Source organism: Carassius carassius, chromosome 14 (genome assembly GCF_963082965.1).
Source record: "Carassius carassius chromosome 14, fCarCar2.1, whole genome shotgun sequence".
NCBI lineage: Eukaryota > Metazoa > Chordata > Actinopteri > Cypriniformes > Cyprinidae > Carassius > Carassius carassius.
The window spans coordinates 3433817-3454822 of record NC_081768.1 but is presented as its reverse complement, the minus strand read 5'-3'; the positions used below and the strand labels follow the sequence as shown (position 1 = coordinate 3454822).

Sequence of the window (21006 nt, the reverse complement as noted above, 5' to 3'; positions counted from 1 at the left end):
AATCAGAGGTAAAAAAAATTATATAAATACTGTTCAGTTTCTTGCACAGACTGATCGTTTTGTGTCTTTACACATCAATGTATCGTCACGAGCCACAGGGTTTAACTTGATTTTGTTTGTGTATGGGTTTTTTGGGGGTTTTTTTATGTTTTAGCCATGATTCCCATCCACCTCCATTATAAGACTGAAAGACTGCAACAGTTTGACTTAAAAATCTCTGTTTGTGTTCTACTGAAGAAACAAAGTCACCAACATCTTGTGCTGGGGGTAAGCAGATAAACATCAAATTCTCATTTTTGGGTGATCTATCCCTTTAATTTTTGCAGCGATGTTAACAATTTTACAACTAATTGAAAGAATTACCATTACTTTAATGAGAACTTAATGAAAGAAAATAATGACAAAAAAAGTAAACTATCCAGCTGCATTTAGTAAAGAGTATTTGTGTATAATCTGAGAAACACACTTAAATATACTGCATATTCACTCATACATCTGCAAACTAATGGTCAAAGAAAAATCTAAGAAAACATTCGGCAAAATATATATATAAAAAAAAAATCATACATATTTATACACTGTGACTGATATTCATCATATTAAAACCTTCGTTTATTTGGGTGAGATTCAGCATGGGTTCAGCGAGAAAAAGTTATAGATTGTGTCTATAAAAAGTTGACTCTTAGGTGAACATGGCCATGACCCAAATTACTAAATATAACCTGCATGTGTTTTGACAGGCTTCACAAGAGTCTCTAATGATAGAATTTAGATAATCAACTGCATAATGCAATTAGTTGTGTATTTTCTCAACAGATTTTGGAAGAATGTTAACGTGTCTCCAGAAATCTGTTCATTTGTACACACTGATTGATTATGAAGTACTTCCTGGTGCTCCATGCGATGCAAACAGTAGAGAAGACGATAACATATGACTTCCTGCACTAATGATTAAACACAGACCTGCAGTGAATCTGTCTCTGTATATAAGTGTCTCCTTACTGTATACTGTTACAAAGCAAACCTCCTCAATTTCTAGCTACATTTGAACTGGTTTTCATTATATTGCATTAAAGGGTATATAAAGGGTGCATCCTTCATATATCCAAAAAGTCTTTAGTTTTATCATATTTATAAAAGAAAAATACAGCTTTCCGATTCTTTCCGGGAAACACCGAGCTCCTGGAGGGGTGCGGTGGTCAGAGCTGTAATACTGATGTTTTGTGTTGTTTCTATTAACATATATTTACTTATGTGCTTATTTCCAACAAAATACAGAAATCTGCTGCAGTTGTACTTACATGAATGCGGTCTTTAAACACAAGGACAGCTCCATGTTTTAATAGCAAACGATGTGCAAATCCAGCGTCGACTTGGGCCTTGTTTCTAAAACATTCATCACTCAAATGACCAGAACACACAAACGCACTTGATACACTCCGTTACTGCCCCGGAAAAACAAACTGCATCCACTGTTCATGTAACGCTCGGTTCTTGGGGAAGCTGAACACGGTAAACTTTCCCTCACATCCAAAAACACACTTATTTGGAGACATTCTCGAACAAATCCTATGCAGCGCTGCGGATGATTTTGAAGCGTGTTGATGTGCGCGGTCTCGTTCTCCTATGGCAAATGTGTGTGCACTAGCGCGCTTTTCCGAGAGAAATGCTCATATAAGGACTTCCGTTCTCGTCTACGTCCTTCGATCCACGGTCGAAAAAAACCAGCCGAAACTTGTACCTACCAGAAATTCTCAGTCATTCTTCTAAATTATTTTTTAAAACTTTGGCCATGTTTAGCATGAGAAACTGTCTCTTTAACACGGTGAACAACTCTGAATACACGAAACACCATTGCACCCCCCCTTTAACAACCACAGTCAAACACAGGAAATTATGAAAAGCTATAATAACAATGACCAATACTATAGGTTATAATATTAATTTCTAAGGAGAATCTTTTTTTTTTCTATCCAGCCAGTAGCTATATAAATATATATATATTTGAAGTAAACTTCATTGACTCTCATAATGGATTGGAACAACACAAGGGTAAACAATTAAAATAAGCGCATACATTTACAAAATGCAGGTCACAATAACTATTAAAATACATGACAGTCAAGTTACACACTCTAAAGACTAAGCTTCATTTAACTTGCTGTATAAGGGTGTAAAAGTCTGACAGTTTAAAGCGAACTGTGTGGGATCAGATGTTATGTTTGATTAGTGAAACTGAGCTTGACATCTCACAGGATCATCTGTGTTTGCACAAGGACAAACTAACCTCAGAAGTGAGGCAGCAAATCAAAATTCAATCCTCCAAAAACATTTAATTGACTGGCAAAGCTGTTCCTAATTAAAGGACCTCTCACAGAGACATTTTCATTGGACGAGGTGCTTATAGTTCACAAGTTCCCCAGAAGAGCATGACTGGGAGATATAGCTTCAGTTTTATTTTATTTGGCCCTCACTGGACATCTCTTATTATTGCTTGGCCAAGTTAATGAAGATATTTGTGGCTTTTGTTTCAGATATACATAAGTAGAGTCTTTTAATCTGCAGGGCGATTCTCTTGAGATGCAGACATTTGAATAAGTGTGTGAGGAGTAACCAAGACAAAGAGAGCGAAGCGATGGCAAAACAGCTCAGAGATTTCAAATTATGCAGGGGGTGAAAGAGGATAGATATTGAACATGGGAAAGAGTTATGATGTGCCTCTACTGCCATCTGTGGGTGTATATGGATGATTTTGATTACCATATTCGATCATAATTAATCTTTGGAAAACACAGATAATCTTTAATGTTCTAGGGTTTAATACAAGTTAAAGCAAAAAGCATTTGCACCACAGAAATTATTACAACAGAACATTTTTTTAATTTTCACTCTTTTTTTATTTATCAAGGCTACAGTAAACAAGTAATGCAATATTAAATTATATCAAGTTTGAACAATAAAGTACAAAGTTTTTTTATCAAAAAAAACAGGAAAAACAGTAATACTGTGAAATATTATAACATTTTAAAATAAAAGTTTTCTATTGGAATATATTTGAAAATTTATTCCTGTGATGCAAAGCTGAATTACTCCAGTCTTCGGCGTCACATGATCCTTCAGAAATCATTCTAATAGGCTGATTTGTTGCTCATTTCTAATTATTATCAATGTTGAAAAAAAGTTGTGCTGCTTAATATATTTGCTTCAACATTTTTTCAGGAGTCTGAATGATGAATACGGTTTACAAAAATAGCATTTAATTGAAACTAAAATATCCTGTAAGATTATAAATGCTGTTACAGGTGCTTTTGGTCAATTTAATGAATCCTTGCTGAAAAAAAACTAAAAAACTAAAATCTGAACGTGTATTGAAAAACACTAACTGCTGGCTCACTATATTTGCATGTGTAAGATTATATCCTATCTCTAAAGCAAATCCGTTGAGGTTTAGCATACAATGGAAGTAAAGGAAGAGAGGAGGAATATCAGTCAATAATGACTTCAGAAGACTTGGAATATAGCGTTAAAGTGATTTGGAGTACTTTTATTAACTCATTGAAAAGCATTGCTCAGATCTCCTTTTTTGTGTCATGAAGTAAGAAAAGAATTCTATGTTTTGAATTTTGGGGTAAACTAACACAGAACATTCATTTAATGAACTCCACGCCAAAAGCCAAAGATGTAAAATGTGCCAAGGTCTTCTTCAAGTAATCTATTCCCTGTCAAACAACGAATGCTTTAATTACAGTGTGTGTATTCTAACTTCACACATGTCTGATTGGGTGTATGTAAACATCTCATTAGGTACAGTGTCTCTGAGGTCCCTCTCCGAAGGCTTAATGACCCCACAACTGAGATTTACTGAAATGAGCCTTAACACCCCCATTTCACAAGTGATAAAATGAGGTCTGGAAACCTGTGAGACTCCACACACTGCTTTAAACACATTTCATTGTGCGCCAGAGACATAAGTGGCAACAAACAGACTACAAGGACAGAGTTTAACTAACGTCAAACTACACTCTGACCGTTTAGATTTCAACACAAGGGTCTGTCACGCACATTACATTTTTGAATAAATAAATGCACAAAGTGTTTGTATGCAAAGCTTCATGATGAAACAAAAGAGTTTTTGTACACAAGAGCTGCTTTTAGTGCTGGCTATGAAGACTCTGGATTTTCTCATGTATTGTTTTTTTAAGGTGAACCACTAACCTTGCTCAGATGACAGTGGCATTGACTGCGATCCACTTAAGATAATTGAACGACATGTTGAAGTCAATCAAATCAATCCAGTCGACAAGCTAATTGAGGGATGAACCAGACCAGTGCCGTCTCCAGGGACAATGATTTATGACGGTCTTTCATATAGACTTGCTTAGAAAGCAAAAACGTGGCTGTTTACCCATGCTGACTTCACCCAAGCAATCGCAGCAAAAGCAGGAGAGGATTGCTTGTGCTTGGCATATTTACTGAGGAGACTCAAACCACTGGGTGTCACTTTTGATTGGTGCATTATCTCTTGCTTTGGCCCGTTTTGGTTTTTTAAAAAGTAATACATACAAGCAAAGTTTATGTGTTACCTCCAAACGGTGCAGAGGGTCATTGGGTAAGGACTCTGTAATGAATTCCTCCAATGACTTGGGCTGATTAGATGAAGATTTTGCTGGGGAGGGATTCACAGAAGAAGACTTTGCTTCTTGCTGCTTCTGTTGCTCCTTCTGAATTCGTCTTTCTTTCCTGAGGTCCTTAGCTTTCCGACACAAAGGCCTGTTGGGATCGGCTCCCTTACCTAGAGTTTAGAAGAAAACCATGATAAAAGATACATGTGAGTTAACTGACAGTACAAGAACTAGTGCATTGTCCAAACACCAAGAAATTACACTACTGATCAAAAGCTTGAGATCAGTAAAAAAAAAATTAAGTATCCCATGTATTTGAAAGAAGTCTCTTATGCTCTCCAAGGCTGAATTTATTTGACCAAAAATACAGTAAAAACAGTAATTTTGTTAAATAGTATTAGAATGTAAAATTTTTCTTATTTTATTATATTTTAAAATAATTTATTCCGGTAAAGCTGAATTTTCAGCATCATTACTCCAGTCTTCAGTGTCACATGATTCTTCAGAAATCATTCTAATATGCTGATTTGTTTGCATTGATATTTTTATTTTCCAAAAAAAAAACAAAGTTCAAACAGAACTTTTGAAATCCGAAACATCTTGTAACATTAAAAATGTTTTAACTGTTGTGCTTCATGGAACGCAGACTTGCTGAATAAAAGTATTACTTTCTAAAAAATAAAAAAAATGTATACAACAAGGACAGCTTAGCTTGTAAATAATTAGTTTAATTATTGGTGGTAACTCAATTCCACAAAAGAAACCGAAGGAAAATGTGTCAATGTGTTATGATATGGTATTTGCATATTATTTCCATGTCATACATTTCTGAAGGACACAGAAAACTGGAGACAAGTGGGTGTTATTACAAGTTTTTAAACTTTCAAACATTTTCAATTATTATACTTTAGAATAACATGCACTAATCGTAATTTACTAGAAAGTATAAGGTTCAATTTTGAATTTGTTGACTTGGTTAGCTTCATGTGGCATGTGTAATTTTTAAGAAGGTTAGCCCACAAGCACAGGCACACCCTGAGTCTAAAATATGTCAAATAAATAGTTCACAGTGAAAAAGCTGACATCTCCAAAAAGAGCCAAAACCAGCAGCAGGAGTCTAAAAAACCTGCGGGCCAGGATGCCCATCTGAAATAAAACCAATCGTCCATTTACGACTGCTAGTGGAGCCAAGACTACAGGAGAGGTATAATCAATAACAGGTCCTGAACACCTCCTACATTCGGAGCCGTTTTGCTGGGTGTGAGAGCATGTTTCTGTAAGCGGCTCGCAGGCACGTTTGCTAACGGTAGGAGAACGTGATCCTTACGAGCACGATGTGTTCGCTCCAATGAGTCGACTAGTTTGCCTCCCATTAAATGGAAGTCATTTGCGCTCCTCTGATATCATGACATCATCGCAGCTGTAAAACAACAGGGCTCTGTTTGTTGACTCCTGCTGCTTTTGTAAGGATTGTTTAGGCTGCTCACAGGTTTAAATGAAAGTGTCAAGATGGTTGTTCATTTGCCCTGAAGGAAACCGAAGGAGGTGATAATCCCAGATCGAGAACGACAGGCAGGGCTGGTCAGGGAAAGGGGGGGACGGAGAGGGTCACTGCATCAGTTACTGTTACTGTGTGCAGCCCTGGCAGCCGGCCATCCATTTACTATTGAGAAAAGATTCGAGAGTGGGCTATATGGTGTAATGCTGAGCTAACACTTGGACACACACTTCCACTGTCAATGCTTGGCTGGGTATTGCAATGCATTTGCTAAAGTTTCTGGTCTCTAGATACGCCTGCAGGCGATTTCGAACTTATTAGCTGGCAATTACGAAAACACACACACATATTTGACACCAAAAGTGCAAAATGAAATGCTTCACATCGTGTTCTAGCGGTCGAGAACAAAAACTGATTCATGTGTTGGATTTATGTTTGTGTGTGATAATGCATTTTGAACTTTGGCAGTATATATCTGTGTATAGAGTACAATAACCTCACGCCCCCCCTCAATCTCCCTGGACCGATGCCAGCCCCTCAGAGTGCTCCCGGCATCCTATGTCAACAGTTTACACGCCGACATCCTGTTTGGAGCAATAAGGAAAGCGGGGCCATTTCCTGCCTGTCCCTGTGCCAGCCGCCGTCGAGCTCAGCCAGCCCGCCTGCCATCAACCCCGCCTGCCATCAACCCATCCGAAATACAAGACCTAAGTGCATCTCATAAAACCTGTCAGAAGCATACAAATCAAATCAAATTTCATTAAAATAAGGAATTATAAATTTACATGAAGAAAAGGGAGCCTAAAACCTTTTTTTTTTTTTTTTTTGATGACTATCATTACTGTAATTTGTTTTACTACTATAGGAAAGAAAAACAAATATAAATCAAGGTCAGTACAACAAATACCAAATGCTTCCATGATGAACACGCCACAAGTTCAAGTTTAGAATAGGTTTTAATCTACAGTAGAGTAAGTGTTTTTCTAAAGAAACCAATACTGTTATTCAGCAAGTACGCATTAAAATGATCAAAAGTGAAAGTAAAGATAATATATATAATATATATATTAATATTATTTACTATATATATATATATATATATATATATATATATATATATATTAGACACACACACACATTTTTTTTTTTAAACATAAATTCTTAGTGGTCTGTATTCTTTGAAAATTATATTTCATTACAACAAATAAAGTTTGTTATAAAGGAAAACAAACTTAATTGTCATTAAAATAATGCCCCAATGCCAGAAAAAAGACATCTGACCTGGTCAAGTTCTGGACAAGTTTCCAGAGATTCACCCATAAACAACACAAGAACAGTGTTTACTTTCTTTATTTAATTTAATACTACATTAAAATCTAGATGTCTTATGAGTTTTCTTTAGAAGTGCAGCATTAACCGGATACAACTTGTTAGTTACACTTGCAACATAAAGCACAGATTTGGACCAGCTTTAAAAAGCCCATTGATATGCATTAACAGACTATTTACACTTTCCTTAAATAAATCTGGCCTTTACACGCTTCGCATGAGACGTGGGACCTCCTACAGGACCTCCGAGCGCTGCTCTGTGACAAAGAGCCAGAGTCACTGAGACAATTAGCTCTCTCTTAACATTCATTCTTCCCTCTTTTCCTGTTAATACCTCCAGTTGACTTAGAGGAGGGAATGTTTCCGGTCAGGGTTGTAAATACGGCAAAGGGATGATAGAGACGTTGAATGGCTTTCCTCCAAACCAGAGTAAACACGAGTGAGAGAGCTAGAGCAGACGCTGGGCCGGGTCCAGGACAAAGACAGCCTGCGTTCTGTTACTCACACTGTGTAACTGAGCTCAACGTGTATGACTTAATATCTTCTGTGGGACATAAAAATTTGAAAAGAATTTTGGGGTCCCAAACAACACTGGATCCGGTTGACTTTCACTTTATGGACAGAAAAAAATTAAATATTTTGTACTCTACAGAAGAAAAAAAATGCATATAGTTTTGCATGACGGTGAATGAATGACTTATTATCCTTTTAAGATTCTTAGGAAGGCAAGAATAAAACTAGATCCAAGCTCAGGCTAGTACACGGAATAAAAAAATAAAAATAAAAATAAAAAATTATATATATATATATATATATATATATATATATATATATATATATATATATATATATATATATATATATATATATATATATATATATATATATAATGTAGAGTAATTGATAATTATATGCATAATAATTTATAATTATCACTAATATTACTACAAACATGCATTGCACACTACTGAATCAAGAGTGAACACTGCTCAGACTGTTTTAAGACTAATTAAATGGGTCCCGGTCAAATGCTGACCTATAAACACTGAATATTATCACGCTTGACTAGAAACACTGAGTGGATTGTCGCACAGGTCACACAGACCTTTAGCAGTAAACACGTGCTGTTGTGAGCGGGCCGTTGTGTAAGAGGGAGAGATCAACCCTGACAGATCTGTTCCTGCGGAAGACACGTTCTCCCTCTCTAGCAGTTAACAGTTCGTAAAAAGTCCAGAACTGCCTTTCCTTGAGGACTCATGGACACACATATACAGCTACGCATGCTAATGTACAGGCAGCAGAAACACAGACACATTCCTTCAGATGCAAGCACTCCTGCACACACACACACACACTGCCTGAGGGGACAGGGGAAGCTATATTTGCTGTGTGGGGATGAGTCAGGGCCGGCACACTCCTTTATGAGAAGAAACCATATGGAAAGAGGAATAGTGGGGCGTGGAGAAGAGAAACACTTTTACTACCTGGACCAGCCAACACACAAACACAGTGAAATCTACATCTACTTTTGTAATACACACTCCTTTAGTGCAAGTTTTATCAAGATGATTATTATACGCTTTAAAAATGTCAATGTGCATTATTTTTCAATCTCTTCCTTTAACTTTTTATACTCCAGATAGATCAATTCTCATTTCTCATTCTTCTTTTTTTTATTGTTGAACGTCCTGTTTCACTCTGAAATGCACCAAATCATGAAAGTAGAAGGGGTTTTAAATGGTCTCACGTTGAGTCCATAAACAGATTTCATGAATGTATGAAAACTAAATCAGTTGAACAAATAATTCAGCGTTTTGACACAACGACAGTCAAATTTGACAGTCAAATTAAACATTTTTAACATAATTAAATGTATTCACTGACAGCCCTTCTTTTGTTTATGTTTCTTTGCATGATGAAAATACTTATTCTTTCATCCAAAAAGACAAAGTACATAACTTTTTTAATATTTTAAAAATATTTTACAATATTATTTTTACTGCATTTTTTTATCAAATAAATGCAGCCCTGGTGAATGTAAAAGAAATTCAAAAACATTTTAAATATCGTACAGACCCAAACTTTTAAACAATAGTGTGTAAATAAATGATTCCTCCAATCAAGTGTCTTGTGCTATTATTTCTATTCACTTCTCTTACTAAGACCCTCTGAGGACATAAGCAACCAGCTATCAAGTACTGAAAACACCCAAGGTACCACTTAATACAGTTTCCAGATTTTGACAGGGTCATAAAAAAAATTGACTTTTAATTGTTCTTTCTTTGTTTCTCATTAACATGAATTAGGAGTGAAGGTCTAAGCCTGCTCACATGTACTCGCTCCACTGTCCAGAGAAACCATTCACAGATTCTGTTGATTATAACCAGAGTGTTAACCTCCAGTGTGGAATCAGTCATTTAGCTCCGTCTGCGTCAACGCTAACAACGGACATAACTCAGACGTAAGGTTGGTCATAAAGCAAGCTGCGATAAATTTGTCACCAGGTGGTTTCCGTTTGGAGATGGAGAGAGCGAGAGTTTTCTCCTCCTTTTGGGAGGGTCTATAAATCCTTCCCACTTCCGGACCGTTCTGTGAGGACGCTCATTCCAGCGGCCTGTAGATGTATAGGACTTTTAATTTGTCTAATATTCAGAGATGTACGGTCCTTGTGCCTCAAGTCTACAGGGAATATATTACACGTTTGCATAAAGAAACGCAAAGTGTTGACACACAGTAGATACCTCTGATAAAGCCAAACACATTTTCTATTGAAATTTTATGTCAATAAGAGGTGAAGTTTTGTAAGACACGAAAAGAGATATTTGCAGGAACACATAAGATGACAAAGAAAAGAAAACCCAATATGCCTAAAGGAGATGTCACGTTTATTTCTGGACCAATGCTGCCCTCTAGTGTTCCTTCGAGGAATATCTTCTGATTAACAGTCTGGTTAGGAATCGACAACTGGTTCTTATTCAGAACTGGTTCTGTTTTAAGACCCAGATGATTTTAATAACATTAGGTTTTCTTAAAGCAGTGGTTCTCAAACTAGGCACCTTAGCAAACTTCCAGCGAGGCCTCAAAACAAGCATTAAAATTGGCATTTTATCAAGAATATGCATTTTACTAGGCAGACCAGTAAAATAACACAACAGGAAGTCACTGGGACTTCAAATATTGCTGTGGAGAATGAGGGGCATTACAGTCAAAAAGATTGAGAACTACTGCTTGTACAGATTAATGTACTACAAATTTCTAACAATGTTTTTCCATTGCTGCAACTGATTCTGCAACACAAAGGCCTTTAGCATGCAGGAATATGAGTTTGCCGTCTGAACTGATGACGTGAAGAGAAAGACCTAATGGGAATTGAAAAACAATATAAACTAACAAGACAACACATCTTTCTGTTGTGAGGACCACTGGTTGCAATGCCTTTCCAGTGCAGAATGATTCATAATCTGAATTACCTAGATGAACCAATAACTTAATAAATTGGTCAAAAAATAAAAAAATCAGTTTCAAGCATACTGTTTTAGTTATTAGTTAATCACTCCAATGACTCACTCACGGACTGAAATGATTTAAAGCTCCTGAGAGTTCATGTATAAACGCTAAAGATGCAGACTGTATGAGACTGACCTGGTTTGGGTGTAACAGCAGTGGTTTTCTCTGCATCGGCTCTGGGTGTTGTTGGTGCAGCTGAGTTGGCGGTGTCTGTGTCTGGACTGGTGCTGATGTCCTGTACGTCACTGTGGTCTATTTTCAGAGGATCTTGAGGAGGTGGCTGAACACCCTCTTCATGCACAGAGTCCATAGGCTCTCCTAAAAAGAATCAACACTTGCACATTTAAATTAACCACATTCACGATGCCACTCATGCAATCAACTCGCAGTCTCGCATTGCTACCTAGGATTATGCAAATCATTTGAAAAGAAACCCTCGACACTCACACAAGTTTTAAAAGTGTATGTCTAAATGGTATGAAATAGGTCTCGATGATGAAGAGACTCTAGTTGCATGCAAAATTTTACTTCTTAAACCCCAACCAAAACTGTCCTAAACAACACTGCACAAAAACAAATCATGCATAGAAAAATAAAAATATGGACAAAAAGATGAGAAAAAAAACGCAACATATGTCTGAGATAACACATGGACGACAGGAAGGGTATCTGGTTAATGTCTGGCCTACAGCACAGAAAACACACTATAGACACTGTCCTCTAAAGTATGGAAGAGAGAGGCTTTAGATGACCTTTGATATCTCCTAACAAACCTGGGATGGCAAACCCAATCAGACCAGGCCACAAGATATAAGAAACAGACAGGGGCTATACCTGTAGAAAACACTGGCTGGGGGATGCAACTCTTCTTATATTGGCTCAAATTAGGACTGAGTAATATACTAAATCATATACAACCAGATATGATTTGCTGTGGCACTGTGAAAGTAACATCTATTTTAATGGAGAGATCACCAGTTGGTACATTTGACTCCTTCAATTCAAACCGAATTGATTTCAAAGTGATTCAAAGATTTTGTTTGTGTCATCACTCATGGAAGTCATTCTTGCATTTTTCATATATTAAATGTTTCAGTATAAATATATTTGTACTGCATGTATTTATTGTTACACGGGCTATATTGTTATAATTGTGCATATAGAGTAAAATAAACTGATTCAATATCCAGTGTTCATTTTGAATCTGCTTTCAATGCTGAAGTTCTGAATCCTCTACTGGACAAATAAACCATAATTTCAAACCATATCAGAGCTAATTCATAACTTAAGATAAATACTGAATCTCACTATAAACTGTTATTTATTGATCAGCTCAAGCTCAAAAGCAAACAATGAAGCCTCTTCGGTTTGTGGAAGGCATGCAAGTCACACATTTTATGTGATTTTCTGTCAAGTAATGAAAAGCTTTTTCAAATTAGTTAATGAAACATTTACAAAATAAACATCCAGCATAGCATCATGCGTGTGGATCTTGACATTTCTGTGTGAATGTTAGGGTAAGAATGGTGCTCACCTTCATGTCCCTCATCATGCTTCTCCACTGGCATCTCTCCTTTGGAAAGGAACCTATTCACCTTCTTCAAGGTCTTTTTGTGAGTCTTCGACGGATGGAAGTTCAAAGCATGGCACCTTTATAAAACAAGTGCAACAGCACATTAATATATAAAGAGTGAAAAGGACACGCAACATATCTGACATGCTGCAAACTGTTCATTAGCATTTCTGAGCTGCAATGCATACATTTCAAAATCTAACTCAATACATTTAACAGTCAGATACTAATTTGATCAGAGTATCCTACTGTATATAGTCAAGAAACAACATTAAATTCATTCACCTGATGGTGTACTGTGGGCAGCATGTCTTATTCATAAGAGGTTTGTACACATATTTGCCACTTCTAAAATAAAAAAAGAGAGAGAGCGAGAGAGAGGGAGGGTGAGAGAGAGAGAGAAATTTAATTTAATTTACATATAACAGCGTTCAGATTCAGTCATACACAAACCAATAATTATCATAAATGATTAATGGCTATTAATGTATGGCTCACTACTAATTACATAATAAACAATCGTTCATTTTTAAAGTAGATATATTGTAAATAAATTGCCATTAAAAGGTTTTTTTAATATATACATATATATATATATATATACACCTGGCATTGTACACTTATTGGAAAATGTACTTTTTTTGCACTCACATCAAGTCCAGAAAAATGGTCTAAAATTATGCTTTCAGGCAGTGTAGCAGTCAAGTGCAGAAAAACCTATTTGTCTGGTTGTACAGTCGTGGCCAAAAGTTTTGGAGAATTACATAAATATTGGAAATTGGAAAAGTTGCTGCTTAAGTTTTTATAATAGCAATTTGCATATACAGGTCCTTCTCAAAAAGGATTCATTGCACACCAACTGAAATATTTCAGGTCTTTTATTGTTTTAATACTGATGATTTTGGCATACAGCTCATGAAAAACCAAAATTCCTATCTCAAAAAATTAGCATATCATGAAAAGGTTCTCTAAACAAGCTATTAACCTAATCATCTGAATCAACTAATTAACTCTAAACACCTGCAAAAGATTCCTGAGGCTTTTAAAAACTCCCAGCCTGGTTCATTACTCAAAACCGCAATCATGGATAAGACTGCTGACCAGAAGGCCATCATTGACACCCTCAAGTGAGAGGGTAAGACACAGAAAGAAATTTCTGAACGAATAGGCTGTTCCCAGAGTGCTGTATCAAGGCACCTCAGTGGGAAGTCTGTGGGAAGGAAAAAGTGTGGCAAAAAACGCTGCACAACGAGAAGAGGTGACCGCACCCTGAGGAAGATTGTGGAGAAGGACCGATTCCAGACCTTGGGGGACCTGCGGAAGCAGTGGACTGAGTCTGGAGTAGAAACATCCAGAGCCACCGTGCACAGGCGTGTGCAGGAAATGGGCTACAGAGAAGCAGCACTGGACTGTTGCTCAGTGGTCCAAAGTACTTTTTTCAGATGAAAGCAAATTTTGCATGTCATTCGGAAATCAAGGTGCCAGAGTCTGGAGGAAGACTGGGGAGAAGGAAATGCCAAAATGCCTGAAGTCCAGTGTCAAGTACCCACAGTCAGTGATGGTCTGGGGTGCCATGTCAGCTGCTGGTGTTGTTCCACTGTGTTTTATCAAGGGCAGGGTCAATGCAGCTAGTTATCAGGAGATTTTGGAGCACTTCATGCTTCAATCTGCTGAAAAGCTTTATGGAGATGAAGATTTCGTTTTTCAGCACGACCTGGCACCTGCTCACAGTGCCAAAACCACTGGTAAATGGTTTACTGACCATGATATTACTGTGCTCAATTGGCCTGCCAACTCTCCTGACCTGAACCCCATAGAGAATCTGTGGGATATTGTGAAGAGAAAGTTGAGAGACGCAAGACCCAACACTCTGGATGAGCTTAAGGCCGCTATCGAAGCATCCTGGGCCTCCATAACACCTCAGCAGTGCCACAGGCTGATTGCCTCCATGCCACGCCGCATTGAAGCGGCCTTTCTGCAAAAGGATTCCCGACCAAGTATTGAGTGCATAACTGAACATAATTATTTGAAGGTTGACTTTCTTTGTATTAAAAACACTTTTCTTTAATTGGTCGGATGAAATATGCTAATTTTTTGAGATAGGAATTTTGGGTTTTCATGAGCTGTATGCCAAAATCATCAGTATTAAAACAATAAAAGACCTGAAATATTTCAGTTGGTGTGCAATGAATCTAAAATATATGAAAGTTTCATTTTTATCATTACATTATGGAAAATAATAAACTTTATCACAATATGCTAATTTTTTGAGAAGGACCTGTACTCCAGAATGTTATGAAGAGTGATCAGATGAATTGCATAGTCCTTCTTTGCCATGAAAATTAACTTAATCCCAAAAAAACCTTTCCACTGCATTTCATTGCTGTCATTAAAGGACCATCTGAGATCATTTCAGTAATCGTCTTGTTAACTCAGGTGAGAATGTTGACGAGCACAAGGCTGGAGATCATTATGTCAGGCTGATTGGGTTAGAATGGCAGACTTGACATGTTAAAAGGAGGGTGATGCTTGAAATCATTGTTCTTCCATTGTTAACCATGGTGACCTGCAAAGAAACGTGTGCAGCCATCATTGCTTTGCATAAAAATGGCTTCACAGGCAAGGATATTGTGGCTACTAAGATTGCACCTAAATCAACAATTTATAGGATCATCAAGAACTACAAGGAAAGAGGTTCAATTCTTGTAAAGAAGGCTTCAGGGCGTCCAAGAAAGTCCAGCAAGCGCCAGGATCGTCTCCTGAAGAGGATTGAGCTGCGGGATCGGAGTGCCACCAGTGCAGAGCTTGCTCAGGAATGGCAGCAGGCAGGTGTAAGCGCATCTGCACGCACAGTGAGGCCAAGACTTTTGGAAGATGGCCTGGTGTCAAGAAGGGCAGCAAAGAAGCCACTTCTCCCCAAAAAAACATCAGGGACAGATTGATCTTCTGCAGAAAGTATAGTGAATGGACTGCTGAGGACTGGGGCAAAGTCATATTCTCCGATGAAGCCCCTTTCCGATTGTTTGGAGCATCTGGAAAAAGGCTTGTCCGGAGAAGAAAAGGTGAGCGCTACCATCAGTCCTGTGTCATGCCAACAGTAAAGCATCCTGACACCATTCATGTGTGGGGTTGCTTCTCATCCAAGGGAGTGGGCTCACTCACAATTCTGCCCAAAAACACAGCCATGAATAAAGAATGGTACCAAAACACCCTCCAACAGCAACTTCTTCCAACAACCCAACAACAGTTTGGTGAAGAACAAAGCATTTTCCAGCACGATGGAGCACCGTGCCATAAGACAAAAGTGTTAACTAAGTGCCTCGGGGACCAGAATGTTGAAATTTTGGGTCCATGGCCTGGAAACTCCCCAGATCTTAATCCCATTGAGAACTTGTGGTCAATCCTCAAGAGGCGGGTGGACAAACAAAAACCCACTAATTCTGACAAACTCCAAGAAGTGATTATGAAAGAATGGGTTGCTATCAGTCAGGATTTGGCCCAGAAGTTGATTGAGAGCATGACCAGTCGAATTGCAGAGGTCCTGAAAAAGAAGGGCCAACACTGCAAATACTGACTCTTGGCATAAATGTCATGTAATGTCGATAAAAGCCTTTGAAACGTATGAAGTGCTTGTAATTATATTTCAGTACATCACAGAAACAACTGAAACAAAGATCTAAAAGCAGTTTAGCAGCAAACTTTTTGAAAACTAATATTTATGTAATTCTCAAAACTTTTGGCCACGACTGTAAGAGGTCTGTGAGATGGCTCAAGGAGTGTGTCTGATTCGGTCACTGTGTTAAGATCATTAATCTGACCAGACTACTGCATCCTGTTCATCTGTACTAGAGTTTCCAGCTAAGACATTGTACAAGAAAACCTACTTGTGCAGCACATGATTTAAAGTCAGAAGACTATGTTTTGAAACACAATAATAATATCAGCACCTTCTCCAGCCTCTGTCGATGAGATCTTGGTAGTCCTGCACAGTCATAGTATGGGACCACATGCCTAGAGAGAGAGAGAACAACAGCATTTAGAACACACAACACACTTAGGATCAACCTCTTAAATAAAGAAAAGCATGATCACTTGAACACTTAAGAAGCTGTGTGTGGACACATGTAGAACTACAGCAGGAGGGCATCTGATGCCTGTGTTATATCCATGTGTACTGTAGATAGGCGACACAGCCAGCCTCAAACAGACCCCTGACAGTGAATCTCAGTGACACACTGTTCACAAAGGGAAATGTTTCCTTTGACGTCACGGAGAATTAAGCTCCCACACAAGGACAAGTACAGGATATCAGTCTCTGAGAACCCTCTTAGTTTTTGGCTGTGGGGTTAAGATGTCTCTTCGTCTAGATTGAGCTATAAACCATTTAATAAAAACCGTGATGAGATCTAAGAAGACTCCTTGTGGATTAAAAGACATAATTATCAGAACCATACAATGCTAACAAGACATTTTAATAAAGATGCATATCCACAACTAAAAATGAGTGACTGATACCATACATTTGTCAAAGCAAAATCAATAATAAGAGGGCAAGTGCATATATAAAAATGTGGTATAGGCTAAAATAAAACACCTTTTCTGTAATCTAGAGCTTTCTGTTTTTAAGAGCATGCTTTATTCAGAAGAAAAGGTTGGTAAGTGAATAGTCTTTTAAACGTTAAACAAAGGAAGTGAACAGCTTTTGATGAAAACATCTGTGAAAATGTGAATGTAAATTAACAAGAAATGTATTAATAGTTCCTGAATCCAGGCCAAGAAAAGCAGGCACTGACTTTTGAGCTCTACAGAGGCCAGGCGATTCAACAGAACAGAACACGACACAATCCAGAGACATCAGTCAGATTAGCACAACAAAAACAACAAGAGGTTTGCTTTCACCTGCCTTATGCATTAATATAACCAATACGAGGGCACCCGTTTTCATCGCATTATAGTCCTTGATTTGGGTTTGAGGCAGATAAATAAGCCTCTGAAATGGGGATTACCGTAATCATCTTAAACACAATGCATGATCTCCACATCCAAAAAAAAGACTTCACTGGCCGACAGTTCAGGCCTAGAGCACCACACAATGGTTATTAATGGTTATAAAGTATCTTCATTTTAATGACATGTGGCCCTAATTTGGTGATGTAAAAACAGGAATCGCAATTCAGCCTAATCTGTTTATTAAATTTTAAAAGATGATGATTTCACTAAAGAAATAAATGTGCTGGACATTTAAAAAGAGAAGGATCACACTTTCAGAGCAGTTCACAATCAATTAACACTTTTTTAAGTTTATTATCTACTGTTGATGAATTATAATAACTAGGTGTTAATATTGTAATATTAGACGTGTGAGTACATATTTTATATGCCTCATTATTTTGATTGAGCAGCCAGTAACAGTTAAACAACACAGACATTTCAAAATAAGAGTCCAGATTTATTTCATGGTTGTTTATAATTAAAGTTGAAGATCATTCATTAAGTAATTTGTCCTGGTTAATACTGTTATTTCATATCTAGCATAAAAAAACACTCACATTTTAATAAATGAAATGTCTCCTTATATTTGTTGCAAATCAATGCACTCATAATTTTGCAACAGAAGCAAGTGTCTGAAAAAGGATTCTGGCTGTGTGTCTTCTCTGGGTTAAGCATTAGCCCGGTATAATGCAATCTCATTGGATAAATTTGATTGGAGCGTGATAAAGTGAAAAGTTTAAGACAAGTCATTCACCTCTATATAATTATGCCAGTCCTTAAATCATCCAGCATACATCCAGCATTTTCCTGCATTTCCACCCAATGCTGATCTTTATGTTAACTGGTAAGTATACTTTGCAAAGAAAAGTTACACACAGATTTAAACACATTAGTTCAGCCCAAAATAAGAGAAATGAGAGGAAACTGTATTGTTCACAAAGTCAAGGTGAAACCAAGATTGATTCCATTTGCGATCTCAGACTTTTTATCCATGATGCATTAGTGCACATTAAAAAAAGATTAAGAAGATGAACATGAATGCTCTGCTGAAAAATGCAAGGTAATGACTATCAAGAAGATAATGTGACCTATCAATGAATGCACTGCTGAAAAGTGCAAGATAATGACTTCTTGTAAATGATGAAGTGGTTCATATTACTCAAAAAAAAAAAAAAAAAGAAAAAAAAAAGGTTTGGGAACTTGCATTCCCTTTCAAATACTTTGGCAATCATTTAAACTATTCTCCTACATGGCAGGCATGAAATGGTTTGAGGTGGCCTATCAGTTAAAGACCAAAGATGTGAAGTTACTGAGACCATCAACATTATACATGTCACTAAAATACACAAAGCGGCTTAGGAAACCTGCCAAACGAAATTAATCAAACGTCTCTGAATGGTCCCATCATGATGGTTTCCAGCCACGTCAGGATTAGCATCGGAAGCACGCTTCCTTCCACATTATGTGGCATGGAGCAGATTACCAGGATCACGTTCATTCATAGACAGGCTTGCCTCCTAGCTATTTATACCTAACTTTCCCACTGTTACAACACTGCAGCCTGGCAATCCTTGTTCATCTGCTTACATCGCCACTTTTAGCACCAGTTCTAGAGTGAGCGTCAACATCAGCATCATGCTAGCGGCGGGGTCCAAAATAAATAACTGAACACATTTTTTTTTTTTTTTACAGATTAAATATAATCAAATAAGTTATCGAAACCTATCAAACACTTAAATTAAATTTTATACAAAACTGTAACAATTCTATAATATTTAAAAAAACATTATAATGTAACTAAATATTTTAGATGTGATTATAATATTAATTTTTCATACTGTAACATGGGTCTTTATGCAAGAAGCCTTTATTTTTTAGCATGGGTGTGTGCCTCACTCAAGGATAATCATTGGGGATCTGCGGCATCTAAAAAATTGCAAATTCATCATTTCATAAAACTTATTTAAACCTGTATTTGATTATCGAATTTGTATCAAATATGCACTTTATTATCATTTTGAATTTACTTGTTAAAACACACACAGTTCCTGTAAAGATCTGGGCTGTTGTCACTGGTCCAGGCAGGGATGAACAAACATGACCAGGCCTCTGCTATTCCTTCACATCAAGAAATAATTTATATCTTCTTTTGTTTAAAAAAAAAATACTCATTTGAAGTTGCAACCTTATACATTTCAATGTGAGGAAACGTTTGGCTGACAGCTGAGCAGATCTATCATCACCCACCACAGACAAATCATCGTGCCGTTTTGAATGGATTACACAATTAAATACGTTAAACAACCCATTTGGAACAATGTAACTAATACTTTAATATAATTAAGCGTCTCAACATTTACCAAAGCATGTTTACCAGCTGATGAAACCGTTGTAAGATAGTCAAAACAGACTGGTCACACCCGGCTTTCCTAAACGGTTCGGTCAATTCACTGAGGATTTACCACCAGCCATCGGTAACAGATTAACATCCACTCACCGTGTGATAAATTGCCGTTTTCATGTTTACAGTAACCGCAGCGATGGCCGTCATCTCCCCCGAAATACTCCACTATACTGTACGATCCACCCGCTGCCATTTCCACGCTCTCTCAGCGGCGTCCAGAAACATGTTAAAAAGGAACCTTACTATTGGAAAGGCCTGCTTCATGAATATTAATTACGCTGCATGACGTTCGCACAGTGCACGTCTTTGATTGGTCTGATATGCTGAAACACCGCCGTTAGTTGGAAAGCGCTTGAAAAACGAAATAATTAAATTAATATTAATGAGGTGACATGATTGGACGTTCCAAAAAGACAAGGAAGCAACGACAGCGGAGCACAATTAATATTAATGAACAAAACATTTCGCCGACCAGGAAGCACTGATTTACTGTAACGTTACACTTCCTGTTGTGTGGTAAAAGCCCCCTAAAAAAGGCAATAAAACAATAAAACTATCGTTTTGAACGCTTGTTGTGAACTACAGTACGCGAAAATGATAAGGTTATTGTGTTTTGTAATTTACTTGTTTGTTAAGTGTATACTTTATAGCATGCAGCTTCACTTACCGTATGAAGCTTTACCTCCTGCATTTCCACAGTAGCCACAGCGATATCCAAACTTTACACCTTTGAGCTCAACTATGGAGTACATTTCCTTTATGTGCAGCCAGTGATGGCGCATTCAAAACATCAGGCAACACGCATGCTGATGTGAAGTGTGAGTCACATTTATGTAACTAAAATTACTTAAATAAAAAACGAAATATCCCTAAAGGACCGAAAACGGCGAGATAGGTCAGCTCTACAAAATAAGAACGCGATACTTGACATTTTGTATTATTCGTATTATTATAATATTTTGCATTTATTTTGTTTACAATACTTAACTTGGAAATGTCATTTTCACATTTATGCTCAAAAAGTGGAAACGACAGTTAACAGGTTAAATTGTGTGTAAATGATTGACAGTATGACAGTATT

At 37.3% G+C, this 21006-nt stretch overlaps 1 protein-coding gene across 7 annotated transcripts in view; it reads right to left on the bottom strand.

Annotated features, from left to right (window-relative positions):
* LOC132156737 (arginyl-tRNA--protein transferase 1-like) overlaps positions 1-21006 on the bottom strand; it is a 94351-nt gene that overhangs the window by 59779 nt on the left and 13566 nt on the right. For 4 of the 7 annotated variants that reach the window (XM_059565728.1, XM_059565727.1, XM_059565732.1 and 1 more), the window contains exons 1-6: positions 20593-20839; positions 16477-16540; positions 12815-12877; positions 12491-12606; positions 11092-11274; positions 4584-4792 (exon numbers count right to left, since the gene is read on the bottom strand). In XM_059565728.1, coding sequence (XP_059421711.1) covers positions 4584-4792; positions 11092-11274; positions 12491-12606; positions 12815-12877; positions 16477-16540; positions 20593-20707 — 750 coding nt within the window. In that variant the 5' untranslated portion in view covers positions 20708-20839. Of the gene's footprint in view, positions 1-4583; positions 4793-11091; positions 11275-12490; positions 12607-12814; positions 12878-16476; positions 16541-20018; positions 20178-20592; positions 20840-21006 lie in introns of those variants that run through there. The other 3 variants (XM_059565730.1, XM_059565729.1, XM_059565731.1) reach the window with 3 other exon arrangements.